At 41.1% G+C, this 18,098-nt stretch overlaps 2 protein-coding genes across 4 annotated transcripts in view; one reads left to right on the top strand and one right to left on the bottom strand.

Moving 5' to 3' along the window:
• The window catches only part of ITSN2 (intersectin 2), an 80,140-nt gene extending 70,377 nt beyond the window's left edge, over window positions 1-9,763 (bottom strand). For all 3 annotated transcript variants that reach the window (XM_058833862.1, XM_058833860.1, XM_058833861.1), the window contains exon 1: window positions 9,673-9,763. The gene's annotated coding sequence lies outside the window, so the exon portion shown is untranslated. The remainder of the gene's footprint in view (window positions 1-9,672) is intronic.
• LOC131577072 (uncharacterized) lies at window positions 9,218-10,740 on the top strand. The gene is made up of 3 exons (XM_058834423.1): window positions 9,218-9,225; window positions 9,631-9,930; window positions 10,021-10,740. Exons 1-3 carry the CDS (start codon window positions 9,218-9,220, stop codon window positions 10,214-10,216), a joined length of 504 nt encoding a protein of 167 aa, XP_058690406.1. The 3' UTR covers window positions 10,217-10,740.
• Window positions 10,741-18,098: the final 7,358 nt, after the last annotated feature.

Here is an 18,098-nt window from a genome sequence, read left to right as displayed (position 1 = left end):
CAGTACCAAGAAGTAAAAAAAGGAAGAATGAAAGTATTGCGGCAATATAATTTCCCCTCAGTTTTTTTTTAAAGGAGGAAACAGTCCAGTAAACTTGAAATCTACACACATTTTTCAAAAGTCTGTGAAAACAATCCTTCCCAAAGAATGGAGCTTGCCCTCAACAAGTATTCTGTCTTCTGCATTTCCCCAGCACATCCCAAAGGCTTGGAGACCAGGCATATATCAAAGCTAAAAGCAGCTTATTTTCAGAAATTGCAAATAAAGTTCCTGCAGTCACCATGTATAAAGATTGCAAAGGTGTAAAAGTACCTTAAGCCTTTGGACACAAGGGTGAACCACTTATTTATCAAGGGAATCTCAGCAAAATATTCTCACTTTAAGACAAAATTTTTTTAGAATCATTCTGATAACTTTTAATCATTAATGGAGGTGAAAGCTGTAAATTTCCAAGGACTCTTTTTACAAATGCATTACACAATGCCATATAAAAATGTTCAGTGAAGAAAGAAAATAAAAACCAAGAAAATACTATAGCCAATCTCCCAAACAGATGATATGGATAAAATCATGGCCATCCCCACCACAGCATTTCACAGAAAATTGTTTCTGCAAAATGCTCTAGAAGATGTGCTTGGTGAACTCAGTCACAAGTTGTAAGAAACTATGGCAGACACAGCTCGAAATCCATGCTGTAACAACAGGATCAAACATCCTTATGAACACTGTAGATGACATTAAGTCCTGCTGCCATTTAGGGTGAAAACAGGAAAACTTGAATCTTACATTTAAACAGCAGAACAGCAAGTTCTTGTAAACAAGCCATTTGACTAGTCCTAATCTCTAAAACACTAATTGTTTTCACAAACTGACGTGCCAGACTGCAACTTCTCTTCCCTCTCTCAGTGTTTATTATAGTTGGTACAAGTGGAGAAAAGAAATGAGGAGATTGCAAAAGCAGGGGGCATGTCAGGACCATGCTGAAAGCATTACAAAACATTAGGACTGGGCACACTGCAGGAGAAGGAAAAAAGCCTTTTGTTTTCCCTATCATAGGCATATAGCTATTTTATGAAGGGCAGCCTTACCGCAATCTTTATTAATATTTATACTTGAATCATTTTTTTTTTTTTCAAAACATTTCTTAGAAAAACCACAGTCACATAGTTTTAGTAGGAATAAAAGTCTGGTGCACCAGGCTCTGTCTGGAAGAAAGCAAATACCATGGAAGCAGCATGTGTGATCACACTATTACTCTTTTCCTTTTCTCCATGGCAGAAGGAAGATATATCGCAGAATTTTGCTGCAAGAACCAATTAGCAAGGACGGAGAATGCAGCACCGGTTACCTGATTTACTCTTTGCAGCACCTGTAGATCTGGACAACACAAAGACAACTCATTATTTTTGCAAAGCAGTGAGCCTGTAATAGCCCATGTAGTTGGTTCCTGCTTTTTTTGGAGTACTCTCTTAAAAATGAGATAAGAAGCATTAGTAAGGCATTATGAAGCACCACAGACTAGAACTTCCCTTTGTTCAAGACATACGGGTATGAGAGTTTACTGATAAAAAAAAAAAAAAAAAAGAAAAAACATCTCAACATTGTGGCAGGCTAAGCATTTATCTCCTTTATACAGTACAGTTATATACAGCCACATGGCCTTTTCAAAATGCACTGTGGCCGGCTTACAAAGTCCACCCACTCTGATAACAGATGAATGACATCAGTGACAAAACAGAGGAGCTGACTGTGGGTAGCACATTGCTGGCTCTTCCTGCTCCCCCTGCTACTGTAGATAACAGTACTGAGAGCCTTAGTTAATATTTTGATATTAAAAAAAAAAAAAGTGTTAAACATTTTACTTCTTAACCCTACGGTATGAAGCCCCTTCCTTGCTCACTTGGAAAGAGAAACTTCCTACCCAATAGAGAGTGTGTCCATAGGAGGCTGGTGAGGGGCTGGGAACACAAACCCAGTGAGGAACGACTGAGGGAGCTGGGGTTGTTTAGCCTTGAGAAAAGGAGACTCAGAGGTGACCTTATCACTCTCTACAACTTCCTGAGAGGTGTTTGTAGTCAGGTGGCGATTGGTCTCTCTCTCCAGGCACCAACTGACAGGACCAGAGGACACAGTCTCAAGGTGCATCAAGGGAAATATAGGCTGGATATTAGAAAAAGGCGATAAAGTACTGGAATGGTCTGCCTGGGGAGGTGGTGGAATCACCATCCCTGGATGTGTTTAAAAAAAGATTGGACATGGCACTTGGTGCCATGGTTTAGTTGAGGTGTTAGGGCTGGGTTGGACTCAATGATCTTGAAGGTCTCTTCCAAACTAGTGATTCTGTAATTCAGACAGAACACATAAAGTACTTTTCTGACAAATACCCTTCTGCCCACCTTGCCTGACTAACAGGCTTTCTGAACATACTGACCATCCAAAATACAAGGATCTCTGTTTCTGTTCAAAAAACTGAGCTGTGTGGTCACTATTGCTGGGTTTACTCTGTTTCTTACACAGCTGCTCAGCTGTGAAAGCACCCATTTAAAGTATCAAGACACAGTTCAGCTCCTCTGTTTTGGGAGATTAAAACTGATCTTTCCTTCCTCCTTCCTAAGAGGAGGTTTCTCCCATTTTGTTTTTTATTCTCTAATTAAGGCAGAGATCCACAGTTCTCTCTCTCTCTCTGTCCATGCCCCTCCAACTTCAAATCTTCTTTGCAAGGAAGAAATTATTATGAGGGAAAGAATGAGAATGCCACTTCAGGAAGCTCACTATTTAATTCCCTGGCCCTTTTCCCAGGAGACACAAACTTCCTCAGGAAAAGATGGGAATTGAACCCAGCTCTGTCACGCCCTGGGAGAACACATTCACTCACCTGATCCCAGACAGACAGACATCACCAACTCTGCTTGCTTTGCTTAAAAAGGAAATGAAAAACAAGAAGCAGAGGGTAGACTATTTATAAGAATTTTTTTGAAGGCTCTGAGCTTCTACCTTTGAGAAAGAACTCTAGGCTGCATACTGTAACCTTTCCAGAGAGCTGAGTGAGATACACTTGCTCCTCAAGGGGTGGTAACTTAAAATACTCTTGGGTTTGGTTGGGTTTTTTTCTTTTTTTCCTTCCAACTTTCTAATTCACATGACTCCCTACTCGAAATGCCTTTTTTTTTAGATTCTGTTTTAAAACACACCAATTCTCACATCTAATTATTTGCAACCTTTGTGCAAGCACCCTTAAATGCTGTTTGGTGAGGTCCACACACCTTGAAACCTACAGTTCTCCACTTTCACACTGTAACTCCTAATTTATGTCAAGGTGGACTTGGGCAAGAAGTAAATATTTGAAGAGTTGTCTTCTTTTCTTTGTTTTCTTACTTCAACCATGACTGGAAACATTAAGAGCACGTTACTTTGAAGCTTATTCATTTAAAATCTTGCCACCTTAGAGGAAAATTTTGAGCCTACTCCTGTGTCCTTCCATTAGGAGCACAAGCAAAATGCTAAAAGAAAAAACAAAAAACAAACTAACAGAAGAATTCTTAACATTATTTTCTTCTTATGATAGAAGAGATGCTACTTAACTTGCTGCTCAGCTTTCAGACACAGATAACAGTGCAAAATGTACAGAACATCTAATGGGCTGCTATAGCAAAGCATAAAATAAAAGATACGTGAGCACTCCTCTGTGCTCAGCAGAGAACAGTCTTTGACCATCTGTAAAACTAATGAATGTAAACCATTCAGTGAGACTGGATTTACAGTTTAGGTGTCTGCTCTCAGGCTGGGCAGGTGCACAAAGCCATTGCAGGTTTAACTTCTCAAAAGATGACAAGCAGAGAGAAGAAAGGCCACAAGAAGCCTTTAAAGCACAGAAATGGTGTTTATCTCTGATGAATCAAAAAACAGGGAAACCTTGTGGGAGAAGAAGCAAAGATTAGCATAAGGCAGTCAAAACAGGAAAAAATAATGAGGTAGGAGTATTTCAGTTGGATAGTGGATGGGTAAAAATGCATTCCCCAAAGTGACACAGGAAAGCGTGGGTGTAATGGAGATCCCACCCAGCGCAGGGACTCTGGGACCAGCCCAGTGCTCCTGAGCTGGACCCAGGACACAGGCACTGTGGCCACAGCACCTCCCACCTGCCCCAGCTGAAGACTCCTGCTTCTGACCCCACTCCCATCCACAAGTCTCATCCATGCTTATATTATCAAGAACAGTCCTTCAAGCCATCCAGCTGAAATGTGGTCTCTTAGACCTTTAGCACAGATCTCTAGAGCATACAGTAATAATGTTTTGAGCACCCAAAATTGAATTTCATGATCTTAGGGAATCAATTATCATCTGCGTTAGACAAACATCTCAATATCACGTAAAATCCTGAGGGGCGAAAGTATTTCAGTTAAAAAGACACATGTCCTATCTAAGAGCGTAGTGGAAAAAGCTATAAAGTTTTAGCTTTTGATTAGTAAAATTCTTGAACTTTGAAAGATAAGACTGAAGTATTATTTAAATACACTCTGATTTTTTGATACATATATTAGTATAGCCATAATAGGTAATTTTTTCACATTCCAATTGTAATATTTTTAGAAACAAAGAAGAGTTAACTCCCATTTCCTGTTCTTCCCTTACTTCATGTGTATGCTGTTGAATCACTAACTGCAGATGCTGCTCATGACTGATGCCACAGCATTTCACAAGCTCCACTTGCATCAGCCTTGAACATTTTCACTAGTAGATCCTGCCCAGAATTACTGTCTGCTAATTCTGAAGCAACATCTCATATCAAAGTGTCTCAAGTCAAACTTCCTGCTCTCAGAATCGCTGCTCCAAAGAAGCTGTGACTTTTCTGGATCAACCATGCCTTTTCAACTATCTGTAGCTGCCAAAATGTTTAAAAATAGTTCTCAGGTACTTGTCCTCTATTAGGTAATTCCAGTGCTTTGTGCTGCTACTGTCATGATGTTACATCATTTGAATTTTATGTGTTGTTCTGAAAATAAGAGTTACACAACACTCTGCTCATCTATATATTAATGTTCAATCTATTATTTTAACTCTAGGATCCAAGTAACCAACTTGGCCATGTTACTATACTGATAAAGTTCTAAATACTCAGAATTTAAAGGAAAATGACATTTCAACAGCTCCATTTTTACTTTATAATTTTTATGTGACCTAATTCTCACCTTTACAACATTTAGTGCTAATGACACAACAGTACCAGAAAAACGAGTTACTACAGTCCCTGTATCATAGGGCAATAAAACAATGTATAGGTAGAAGTAAGAAGAAGAACTCATGAAATAAAGTCTCCTATTTGTTTTCTAAAGACTTATCCTTAAATAAATCTGAGAATAAAACCAAACAAACAAAAACAACAAAAAACCAACAAAAACAAAAACCCAACAAAAAACCCCTGAACACCATCCTGATAGAGAAGGGAATTAATGAAAGCAGTAACATTCTAGTAACCAAGCAACCAAGATGCCTGAATTCTTAGCTTGCCTTTCTCAGAGTATGAGACATGAGTAGTTAACTACTTTGATGAACCCCATAGTCCAACAGGAAACAAGCTTAACAGAAGGGTGTCCTTTGCAAGGATCTTAACTGAATATAATATTCGTAAAAAGCAGGCAACCAGACAGAGAAGACACAAGCAAATTTAGTGGTTTTCTCTCAAGGAAGAGAGAGACTGCTATATGTTTGAGTACCCGTATTAGACACCAGAGGATCCACATGGCTAAAAGCTGCTCTAAATATACTGACCACAAGAAAAAATTCAACACAGGCTCACATCTGATCAAACTCGGACAGCCAATGCCACAGAAAACAAGGCTGCACTGCTCACAGCTGGCTTAAAATTTTGGCTTACATTGGTCTGTCACTGGAAGGAACTTGAACTTATGTAGACATAAATCTCCCAGTTCTATATTGATCAGGATTCAGACACATGATACCAGAGGGAATTCAGATACCTGCAATATTTGCAACTAAGCAGTTGACAATTTCAGGATCACTTAAAACAGCTGCTTAGCCCTTCCATAAATCTAACCAGGCACTCTAACATGAGTGTTTCCCTTCAAAGGAGTCTGATGTATCACCTATTACCAACCAGGGCACACAAGAAAAGTGTAATATTAAAAAGTGAAGGAGTGATAGTATGTTTTTAAAGGTAAGAGGAGTACAGTAACTACCCTATTTCACCCCATATCTAGGTTCAACCTCTGAACCTCAAAGTAGGCTTTGTGTTAAATGTTTTACTGATAAGTGATAGTGCTTGAAATAGGTCAGTCAGTCATAAAATAAAGAGAACTCTCTAATTTGAACTTTATCTTTATAATCACCAATCATCACTTAAGACAAAAAAAGCCTAAGAAGGGTTACTGACTTTGCCAATCATTCAGCCACATAAAATGAACCTTCCAATCCAAGCAACACCCCAAACTCTCTGTCAGCCAACTACTGCTCTCATAATTTTCACAGGACTGTCTGCATCAAGCGTCAGCCCAAAACTTAAAAACGTGTCAGGATCCATCATCTAATGTCCTTTACCAAGAGATTTAACACTGCACTGAATAGAAAGCAGCTTTTGAAAGTCAAAACAACTTGAAGACAAGGAAGTAGAGCATTTGCATACATATACATGGAACAAATCACAGGCCCAGTGCTGCCAGGAACATTGGCTAATGTCACTGTAAGACCAAGATCTGTTATTTTTGGGGGAATCTTAGTGACTGGTCAAGGATCCTGGTGGCTGGAAAAAGGCAAACAGAAGGCTGCTAAATCTTACTTCAGTCCCTAGAAAGATTATGGAGCAAATCCTCCTGGGACCCACCTACCGGTACCCGAAGAAGAAAAAGGTGATAGGAAATGGCATGTGGCTATGAGGACAAGCCACATCTCATCTTTAAGATGACTGGCCCTGGGAACGAGGGCATAGCAACTTATTTTGACACTACAAAGGGTTTTAACATGGTCTCCCACAGTATCCTTACTGCCAAACTGGTGGAATATAGTTTGAAAATGTTGACTGTAGACTGGGTGGAAAACCAGACTCAAAGGGCTGTGGTCAGTAGTTCCAAATCCATCTGGCTGGAACTAATGATGCTCTCCAGGAGCTGACAGCATGGGCAGAATTGTTTCATGTCTTCACTGGCAGCCTGGGCAAGGGGATGGGATGTTCTCTGACCCAGTGTGGGTACCAAACTGAAGAGGGCTGTCCAGTGAGTTTTTGGGATCTCCAGCCTCAGAGGTAATCCAAACACAACTAGACATGGCTCTGAATGACCTGAGCTAATCATGCTTTTCATAGAGATGGACCAGATGACCTCCAGAAGTCCCTTCAAAACAATATTATTCTATAACTACATTTGAGGTAAATAAAAATAAATGGAAACAAGTAAAAGCTTTTTAAAAACGGAGATATTTCCTTTCAAGTGAAAATAGGCCAGAAATTACACTACAAATAAAGATGTCAAATTTTTGAACCAGTTTTAAAAAGGCAAAGAGACCAGCTCTGGCTTTTAAAAGAAAAGTGTCATTAAATGATTTTTTAACATATTTTGCATGCTGGTCAAATTAAATCTTTTGAGACAACAGCAGATAGTTTACTTGCAAACTGTTAACTAACAGGTTATCTTTCAGACTAGGGACATCCGTCTCAATTTGCAACTAATCTGGACTTCACTGCCTTTCAGGAGCTAATCCCGAGGTATTTTCCTGACAGATGCCTATTTTCAAAGGCTGAGAAGGTTTCTGATAACACCCCAAACAAAGCATGCACACCTTTCACTTTCCAAATGCTGCTGCCTCATTTTCCTCACCAACTCCTGACAAGCAGCTCAATGAAGAAATACTATCACCTACAGACTGGGGCTCATTTTTCATAGCTCCTTTCCTCTGGCATGAAATTAATTCACTTTTCAACATTAAAGACTACAGCAGAAATATTTGTAAAAAACTTTACTGTAAGTACTGCTGTGGTTCAAATCAGTATAATACCTGAATCTCAATTAACAGTCTTTCCAAAAACACAATTCAAAATCATCCATGCATCATTTCCACCTTGATCTATCTCATTCCGTCTAAAAGAATGGTTAAACAAGTTAAGCACCCATAAAGCTTTGGTGCTTTGACCAGCACCTACAGTAGAAAATCCTGTTATTTTTATGATTAACACAAACAGGCTACAGGTACCCCATTTTGATATTGTAACTGCTACAGGAACATCCTTTTTGTTTCTATTACAGTGACAACTACAACTCAGCCAGGGATACGTCCTGTATCCCAGATCTTGTACAGATGGAGGATAAAAAAGTAAATGCAATTCCCTCAGGATGGTAATTAAAAGGATAAGCATATTCACTTGATCTAATTTAGGCATCTGAGTTAGGAAGCTAATCTAACAAAAAAATCTGTTCAAAGAGAGCACAGAGCAGCCTAAATCCATGTCTGCAGGTATCACGCAGTTCACATCATACATAGCCCAGAGTCTGAATTAGGGTTTTTCTAAATACTCAGAGGTACGGTGGTGTGAATGCCCCACCCAGCTGAATCAGAATAAAAAAGTACAGTCAACAAAACAGAGGAGGTAGAGTGGAAACAAGTTTACAAAAATGAACCGGGTTTGGTTGCAGAACGAAACCCAGGCAGCTATTTATCCAATTAGTTCCTAGCACTCATTGCTTCTACACGTCGCCGTCGCATCAGGGGATACAGATGTTTGTAACAAGCAAATTTCAGAGGAATGACTGAGAGTTCTCGAGAGACAGCAGCTATTTATGTGCCACCGATGTTGCCCACAGCACGTTCTGCTTCACTCACCCCCGAGTTTGCCTGTGCACACTCCGGCGTGGGAGCTGGGGCTACCACAGGCCAGCACCAACAGCAAACGAGTTCTAAAAAACATCATTTTCCCAAAAGAGCGATGCACACGACAGGGCAGCCTGGACACAAGGGCAAAGAAGCTTGAGACTTCTCACTCCCGTGTTTTAGATGGGGAATTTCCGACTGATGTTTAAGAGAACCGCTGCAAGAATAACTTCACAGAACGCAGGCACTATCTTAAAGCACGATCTACTTTCGAGTTCTGCAATGTGTCAGATGTCAAAGCCCCATCTACCCTGAAAACCTTTTGCTGTATTCAAAATGGTACCTTAATGTTTTGGGAACCGAATCACGTACCTCAGCCTCATTCTATTTTCTGAATTACGACATGCCGCGGTGAGAAGTCGAGACCGAGAAAAGCCGGTCTATTTACAGCCAGAACAGTTTGTAAACTTTAACTGCAGAAACCAGCTCGGTTTCTCCAAACTCCGGGTCTTCACAGTTAACCACACGGAACAAAATCACCATCACCACACGGAACTGGGCTCTACGAACGCGTCCGAGTCACCTCACCTCAGCAGGGCGCTCCGGGAGCTGTCGGGGCACGGGCACCGGGATCTCTCCTCAGCGCACTGAGGGAGCGCGGGCGAGCAGCGGCGGCGCCGGCAGTGGGAGCCACCGGCGCTACCGCCCAAAGCCCCAGACACCACCCCCACCCAAGGAAAAAAAAAAAATCAGAAAATGAAAAGAGAGCCCATACTCAGCTAAAGAATAAAAGATAAGTAAAGCGGCTCGCCGCAGTGGAGCCCGCAGCGGTCCCGCCGAGCCCGCGCCCCCCGGTACCTGTTGCGCTGCCCCGAGCGGCGGCTCCGCCGGGCCGCGGCCCCTGCGCCTCCCGCGGCGCTCGGCCCCACAACATGGCGGCGGGGGCGGGGGAGGGGGCGGGCGCTGCCCGAGGCCGGGCTCCGCCGCAGCCGGGACGGGGCTCTCGGAGGCCGATGGATGGGTGGCTGTGCCCTGCGGTGCAGCCCCCGGGGCTGTGCCGGGCTCGCCAAACAGTGCCGCGGTCCGGGGATGTCGACACCGAGCCTTTGCTATACGGTAACAGCTACTGCTTAAAGACCTGACGGACAGATTCACCCCGTCCTTGTTCACCGCTGCCTCCTCATCTGTTCCATACCTCTGTTTCAGCTTTCCGGCTCTATTCCAGTCCTATCCCTACTCGATGCTGAAAAGCCGTGGCGTCTGTTCTGCACAGGCGAAGCTCCCAGATGAGGACAGTTCTTCCACCTGGGAGCAGGTGACAGCACCCTTGGTGCTCTCCATGGGAAGCGTGTCCCGCTGGGACCCTCACGCCAGCGCTGAGGGGGCTGGCACCGGCAGCTAAATTGGTCTCACGCCAGGCACAGCTCAGTGCACTGAAATACGTAGGGTTTCAGGGGTTTATCTTTCCAAAAATTAAAGGAAGGCAATATGTGGAAAATGCCGTAATTTTTAACCACCAAACGTTTTCCTTCTCCAGCGAGGGGATCTCGCCGTGCACGATTACAGCGCCTTTCTGCTATGCTTTTGCTGGGTAGATAATTACCTATCACCTTTGTACAACCCAGATTTTTCCACTGACTCATTCTTCTGGGTTCCTAATGAGCCTTTCCAGTTTGTTACACCTTTTATCATTGACGGTGATTCCGGAACAGTCACGTTCTTGTGCCATGCAATGGCCATGGCCACATCCTAGCACTTACCACGGGGTAATATTTCTGCTTACACGCCTGATGTCTGCATTTGCTGTTGCAGCTGCCACATTGCACTGGCAGCATTCATGCATTTACCCCTTGTGACCTCCTCAGCCCTCATCTGATTCACTGCTTTTGAAGATACAGCATTCTTCTCCCTCACACCCAGCCCAAAAACATGCTTTGTATTTTTATCCTATGAACAGACAGTAACCTCAGCTTTGATGCATAGATATTTCCTGTGTAGGTGGATTAAAACTTGTGTTATTCAAGGGGCTCAGGTGGCCTTGGGCTGTTTTGAAGACATCTGCAGATTTCATGAGCAGTGCTTCATATAATTCCAAATAATTATTTGGGCTATCAAAGCAGCCCTGGGTCAAGAACAGGCTTCTCTGAAGCCCAACTAAAAAGTCTCTCATCTGACATTTTTCACTTGAATTACTTTCTAACACCTCTTAAAATGCAGCCTTTAATCTGTTTAGTACACATTATAGTGATACAGCAGTTCTAAATGTGACTTTGTTGTGCTGACAACACCTCCAGCCTGCTCTGCACTGAAGACAAGTGCTTGCATCAGGCATAACAGTTTACAGGTTCATAAAGGCCATTGTAGAAAGGATTAAGATAACAATAAACCAGATGAACATGTTTCTTCTCATAAGACAAAATCGATCAGGTTACTGATTACAGTAGTTAAGGATTGGGAAGGGCAGTGTGAAAATCTGTGAATGAAAGTCTCTTAAGAACAGATTAGACAGATGTTGGAGGAGTTTGATAAATACAGTTGATCATGCTTTGAACATTGAACTAGGTGACTTTTCAAAGAACCTCACGGTTCCTTTCTTCTGTAATTGGTGTTATTGCCACATCCCACAAGCAAATTAACTTGGGCCATGTCTGTGCTTAACCACTGGCTTTGAGGTGACAAAGTGTATAAAGCAGGAATTGTATAAAGGATGTTGGGATATTGGATTCTGTAAATATGACAGATGGGAAATGACCCGCCTGCTTTATTAATGTGAGATCCCTATAGGAAAGCAGCAATGTACTGCATTTGAGGTAACTATACACCTTGCCTAATACCTCCTTTGAGACAAAACTGAAGCCAGGAAAATCACAAAATGTGATAGTTTGGGTTGGAAAGGACCTTTCTAATCCAAACCCCCTGGAATAAGCAGAGACATATTCAACTAGATCAGGTTGCTCTGAGCCCTGTCCAACCTGGTCTTGAATATTTGCAGAGATGGAGCATCAATGACCTCCCTGACAGTGTTTTACCCCCTTCATTGTAAAAAAAATCCTTTGTTATAGCTCATCTAAATCGACCCTCTTTCGGTTTAAAACCATTACTCCTTCTCCTGCTGGAACAAGCCCACTGAAAATACCTCTTCCCATCTCTCTCACAGGCCCCTTTAAGTACAGAAAGGCCACAAGAAGTTTTCCCTGGAGCCTTTTCTTCTCCAGGTTGAACAATCCCAACTCGCTTAGTCTTGCTTCATACCAGAGGTGCTCCAGCCCTCCGAGCATCTTCATGGTCTGAACTGGACCCACTCCAACAGGACCACACTTTTCTTGTGCTAGACCCCAGAGCTGGACACCCAAGGGAATCTTAGAATCACCTCTTTTGACCTGTTGCCTGGGAGGGAGGAGTTGTAGGGAATTAAAAATTCAGCTGACTCCCTAGCAAGATAACCTGGTATGCAAAATTAGCACATCAAAGCTTTATGTGTTCTGATTCTGCACAAATTCAATGCATCTACATTATCACAATGAACTGGAGCTGATCAGAGATACTAGAAGAATAAATATATATAAGATTAATTAATTATCAGAAAGATACACTTCTTCCTGTGTAGAAGAGGAAGGAGGAGGAAGGACGCACAATCTGTAGTGCAGACACATTTGAATGCAGCAGCCCCTCAAGTCACTCTTCCTTGAAAATGGAGTATGTAGACATAAAATGTTTAGTGTCAGCTATAAAAAAATTCATCCTTGAACTCTGAACTCTTACTGAACCAAAAGGTTTTACAGAGATGTTTTATTAGTAATGTCTGAGGCACAAGCTAGTATTACATCTTTAAAATAGAGAATGAGATAAGTTTTCACTCAGTTTGACGACTGCTTGAAGTAGGTTCAAAAGAAAAACACTATTTTTATGAAGGTGGAGTTTCTACAGGCACTGTTGCAGATATTGCCTTTGGGCATCTCAGGGGTTGGAAAGAGTGCTTTTTACAAGCTTCAACATGTGTTTTTGGGGGCTGATGTCCAATACTAAATGAAATAAAAGTCCATTCTGGTGACAGTACACTACTAGCAACGAGTAGACAGTTGCAAAGAAACTTAAAACTGCAGGAATTAATTAGTTTCAAAAAGCCATTAAAGTAAGAGAAATTGCTTAATAATAACTGATGATAGAAAAGGGAGCTGAAAGGAGAAGAAACAAATAGTATGATAAGATAGAGGCTTGTTCCAGACACAGGGGCAGGGCTGAAGCACAACAGCTACTCAGAGGAGACGAATTAAGATGAAAAGTGTGGGAGGAGCAGAAGTAGGATTTACTATAAGCAATATCTCATCCTCTAGGATTGTTATGGTATCATTTATTAACCTGGGCTTCTAGTGGGAGGTGTCCCTGCCTGTGGCAGAGAGGTTGTAACTAGATGATCTTTAAGGTCAAACTCAGCCCATCATATGATTCTATGACCTCCTTGTCATGTCTGAGCCAAAACCAATATACAACAGCAAAACCTAACGAGATATAATGAAGATGAAGAAACTAATACTAGCAACTCAATTTTCACATTAAGGCTTTATTTTTTGATCATTATCTGTACTCTGTCCTCAGTTTCCTGTTACAAGCAGTTTTGCTGTCTTTAGAGTAATAAGGAAAGACCTCCACTGACAGGAAAAAACATCATGAATAAAATTGCTTAGCCTGAACTGAGTGGCAAAAAGTAACATGACTTCTTCTCTGCTCTTAGTTTACTCCATAATATTGCTTATTTTCTTTGCTCTGCTGCAGGAAGGCACACCAGAAGTGAATGCTTTATTCTCCCTGTCCAAGCCCTCTGACCAGGCAGTGTTGAAGCTTGATGACAGACATCTTCCTATAAATGTATGTTTAAAACACATAAAGTTAAACCAGAATCAAATGAACACCAGAAATCAGTTACTACAAGAATAAGCCATGCTTTGTGCACAGTTATTGGTCAGAGATCGAGGAACATAAAGTGACAATTATTTCTGAGTGGGCAAAAAGCAGTAATTGCTCAATAGCGACTTGCACACATTCCTCTTGTAGTGAGCTGTTTAATTTTGTTTCCTAATGAGTGGCATTTCCTCATCTGGAGAGACCAGCTTGTTGTCCCAGCTATAAAGAACTACTTAGGAACAGCCACACCTACCTGAGGAGTGACAGCTCTGACCCCTATTATTAGAGTCAACTCTATTATTCATGCTAAATTTTCTTTTGCACCTCCTCTTTTTTTCCCTCCAGTGAACACAGAAGCAGTGAGCCCTCACTCATTGCTGCTGCAGGTTTCATATTTACATCAGTGTCCAACCACTTTCCTCTTTTTGAGTAAATGCTATGTACTGTCTTTTAACTCACATCTTTATTTTAAAATGGAGGCATAAAACACTTTATTTAATGGGATAAATAAAAGGACAAATTAATATTTGCTTTCCACACCTAAAAGAACAAGAGTGGTGCATTTCTGATATTGATTCTGAGTAGCAATTTATCAAAAAGGCGTAGAAGGCACAAAGCACACGCTGCATCAGAAATAGAACTTCTAGAGATCTTGGTTTGCTCTCTGGACCAGAAGCCCACACAGGTTTTAAAATAACAAATGGCTACTGTATTCATTTTGCAGGATTTTCTATTACTTCATAGCTGTATAAAATAAAATATTCATGTCCCAACTTTGTTCCCTGCCAAGCACTGATATGATTTAGTAGTGGATGGGGAGCTGGACTGTATTTGTTCAGTGTGGCAAAGGCTTCTTTGCCTACCGCACTGAAATTATTTTGGGATTTACAGAACATCTATGTAACCATAGAGAAAGCAGCTTTCCAGACAGGCCAGACCATGTTGTGAAGGGAGGCAGTGCTGACTCATGCAGACTGAATTATGGCAAATAAAACTTTGCCAGCTGCTGAGCAGACACAGGGGTTTTACTTGCTATCCCTAGCTGCAGTGCAGGCAGGCAAAAATGCTCAAGCACACAGGAACTTCACAAGTGCCAAGTGCTGACAATAGCAAAGTAATGGGGTTGAGCAAGGTTATTTGTTGCAATTTTACAATCCTTATGCCACAGTTAGTAAATAACACCTTGGTAAAACAGAGCTGCAGTCATTTCAGACGCATTTGTTTCTCCACACTCAAGTTTTGATGCAAGCCAAGAAACCACTCGAATCCCAATAGGCTGGGATCCCTACTACATTTGCTACAAATGCGTGTTTTTTTCCCCCACAAATCTTTCAATTTTAGGTGCTAAAAACCTGTTATTTCATACATACTGTTGGGTTCTGAGGACCAGTACTACTTTTGAGTAGTGTACCTCTTGTGTACTGAATTTTGTGAGGTTCTCTGGAATTACACATTCCTTTTAAGGGATGAATGATATAAATATTGTGAAAATTTGAAATAAATCTCAGATTTCAGAATGTTTCCTAAGTTGCTGTGAAACACAAATTTTCTCAGATTCACAGATTTCTGGAGAGATGCTATAAAATAAGTACATACTATGACAAAGATAGGCAAAACAGTGTAAAACAGTAAAGTGATTTCATGATTAATAATTAATAAAATTAATAAAAACAGGGATTCGTTGAAATGGCAAAGAGATCACTGTGGTTTTAAGTTGTCTTATGGGAGTCTACACAAAAGATCTGTGTTGATGGAACACAGAAGTTTCCCCTGAGTGTGGCTCTTGGCTGGTGTAACGCTGAGTTGAGGTGCTGCTGCCCCCATCTGCCTGACATCCTGCTGGACTTTTCCATGAAAAACGGAAGCAAAGGCAAATTCTTTCACCAGCTGCAAAAAATAACATTGTGCTGTACCTCAAATCAGGGACAAAGTTATTGCATTCAGAGGGTTGGATCTAATTTTTCGGTCTTTTCCCAAAGTAGAGTTGAAAAAACCTAAGGGTTTAGGGGTTTTTTTTGGAGTTGAAAGTTGTCTTTGACCAGAGGTAAGTCTGTCAGAGCAAGTCACCTTGTCACTTACATTGACGTTAATGTTTAACAGAGTTTAAACCAGAGCTGAAATCAATGGAGTGTGAAAAGAGATCATACTATCAGCCATTAATGGGTCACTTGAATTCTCACACATGGTTTGTCTTGCTTTTATCCTGCTTCTTGCTTTCTTCCTTTGGAAAGGGGAATCTATAACAATTTGCTGATCGACTTCACTGATCTACTCCCAGTGTTTTTGAAAATTCATTTGCCAGAGGAATTTTGGCTGCAGAATCACTAAAACACTTAAGAAAAACTTATTCTAATATTTGTGATCAATAAATTCTCACCTGTTAACTTTAACCTTCATGGCTAAATAGATTAAGGCAAAATTATCCTTCTGTCCTGTGTCAGCAGTGTCAGGAAAAGGGCTTTTACTCCCTAACAAGATAAATCCACTGGCACTTGGTGCTGGCAGTCCTTCCAAGAAATACTGCTCTGCATTGCTGTGGCTGAATTTGCTTTTCCTCTTTTGAACTGGGATCACCATGGATTGGATGCCACTGCCTAGATTAGTGTCTTGGCACTTAGTGAGCATATTACTGGAGGGACAACTGCAAACATGGCAGTTTCAACCTGCTGGAAAGACAAAGAGTACAAGAGTTGTGTCCCATGTTTCTGCCATGCTGAGATCCTGGGCTATTTTGTCTTACAAGGAGCCAGCTCAGTTCTGCCCGAGTAGTGCTCACTAGACTGACAGGATTTAAAATCAGATGAAAAATAAGAAACACCTTAATACAGAGACACAGCCAGGGAAAGAAGCTCTGTCATTATTATAAAGATGTTAAAGGTTCCTGGTAAAATTCCCGTCTTTGCTTGGCATGATGAAGTCTTCATCAATCCTGGAGTGGTAAATGAGAAACAGGAAACTTCCCAGGCATTATTCCATGTAAATCTATATCTGCAAACTCTGCTTTGCCCAGGTTGCAATGGAACAACTCAATACACCTGTGCATCCCCAGACTATTTTTTACTTCACCTTTCAGTCAGAGAAACTGCCCAGGGAAAGTCCATATCAATTCCACAGCAATAAGGCAGCTTTGAATCAGAGCCTGCAATAAGTCAATTTAAACACAAACCCATGGACAGGTTTAATTTCAGCATTTGCATAAGTACTTTAGTTTTTTCACCAACCCCCACCCTTTTTTCAGTGCAGAAAATGAATAATGCTGCAAGGTGAATTGTGCTTCCTGAATTGTTAAAAGTTTTTGTAATCTTCCTTATTCACTAAGTAGCCTTGGGTTTTATTTAACAACCAGTCAGAAGCAGTGTTGAAAAAAAAAATATTTTAGTTGATTTTCTCTTGGGTTTTTATGTTATTCTTACTGTAACTGGTGCTTCACAAATGCAGCTTTTTCTTCACAAGATTCCTGAGGCAAGTTAATATTAGTATCTTCATCTTACAGTTGAAGAACAGAAAGGTGGAGCAATTTAAGCAAGAACATTTCAAACATTTGCTATTCTTGGATACTTCTCTTGGGACACAAAGGCTTACTTGAAGGACTTGCTCTGCCTGGTTTCATGGTTTCATTTGGAGTGGGATGTACTTTCCACAGAGCAAATCACACACAGCTCAAGTCAGCACGGCAGAAATCAAAGGCTGGAACAAGCTACAGTGCAACTCCTCTCCAAGTAAACCAATTTGTCATCACTTGTCACATTCCCACCTTCCTTCTGTTCCCAGCCATATGCTCCCCTCCCCTTCCACCAGCACTGGCACCTGCCTGACTCCTTCTGTGAGCTCAGCCTGAGGAAAGGGAGAAAAATGTGTTATTTCTTTTTGACAACAAGCTACAGAGTCAGTTTTGCATTTATAATAATCATAGAACCCTAGAATGGCTTGGCTGGGAAGGGACCTTAAAGATCATCTAATTCCAACACCCTTTCCATGGGCAGGGACACCTTCACTAGACCAGGTCGTTCAGAGCTCCCTCCAAACTGGCCTTATAAAGTAATTTATTTGTTTTTAGTGTACATTATTACTTATTCTAATAATAACGATTTTATTTATGTACAGTTAGGCATTAACAATTACATTTCAATTTACTATTGATTTACATAACATAGCAATCACAAAAGTTTATAAAGAGTCATTACAAATTATTGCAATATAACTTACATATAACTTATGCAAAGTGAAATAACACATTATAATATATTATTTAGAAATTAAATTTTATAATACCAGAACTCCATAAGCTTTCGATGGTACTGCGGAGGAGGCGGAGCACCCACCCAGCACGGCAGCCCCTGCACTGAGGGGCTCACGGCTCGTCAAACAAGTTACATTTTCAG

Source organism: Poecile atricapillus, chromosome 3, assembly GCF_030490865.1.
Source record: "Poecile atricapillus isolate bPoeAtr1 chromosome 3, bPoeAtr1.hap1, whole genome shotgun sequence".
In the NCBI taxonomy this organism is placed as follows: domain Eukaryota; kingdom Metazoa; phylum Chordata; class Aves; order Passeriformes; family Paridae; genus Poecile; species Poecile atricapillus.
The sequence above is the reverse complement of the archived record's forward strand: the minus strand, read 5'-3'. Positions and strand labels throughout refer to the sequence as shown.

Bases quoted from the DNA above. Each gene is read 5' to 3' on its own strand.
- LOC131577072 (XM_058834423.1), top strand. The intron at 9,931-10,020 runs GTAACAGCTACT...CCTCTGTTTCAG, and splicing joins CACCGAGCCTTTGCTATACG to CTTTCCGGCTCTATTCCAGT.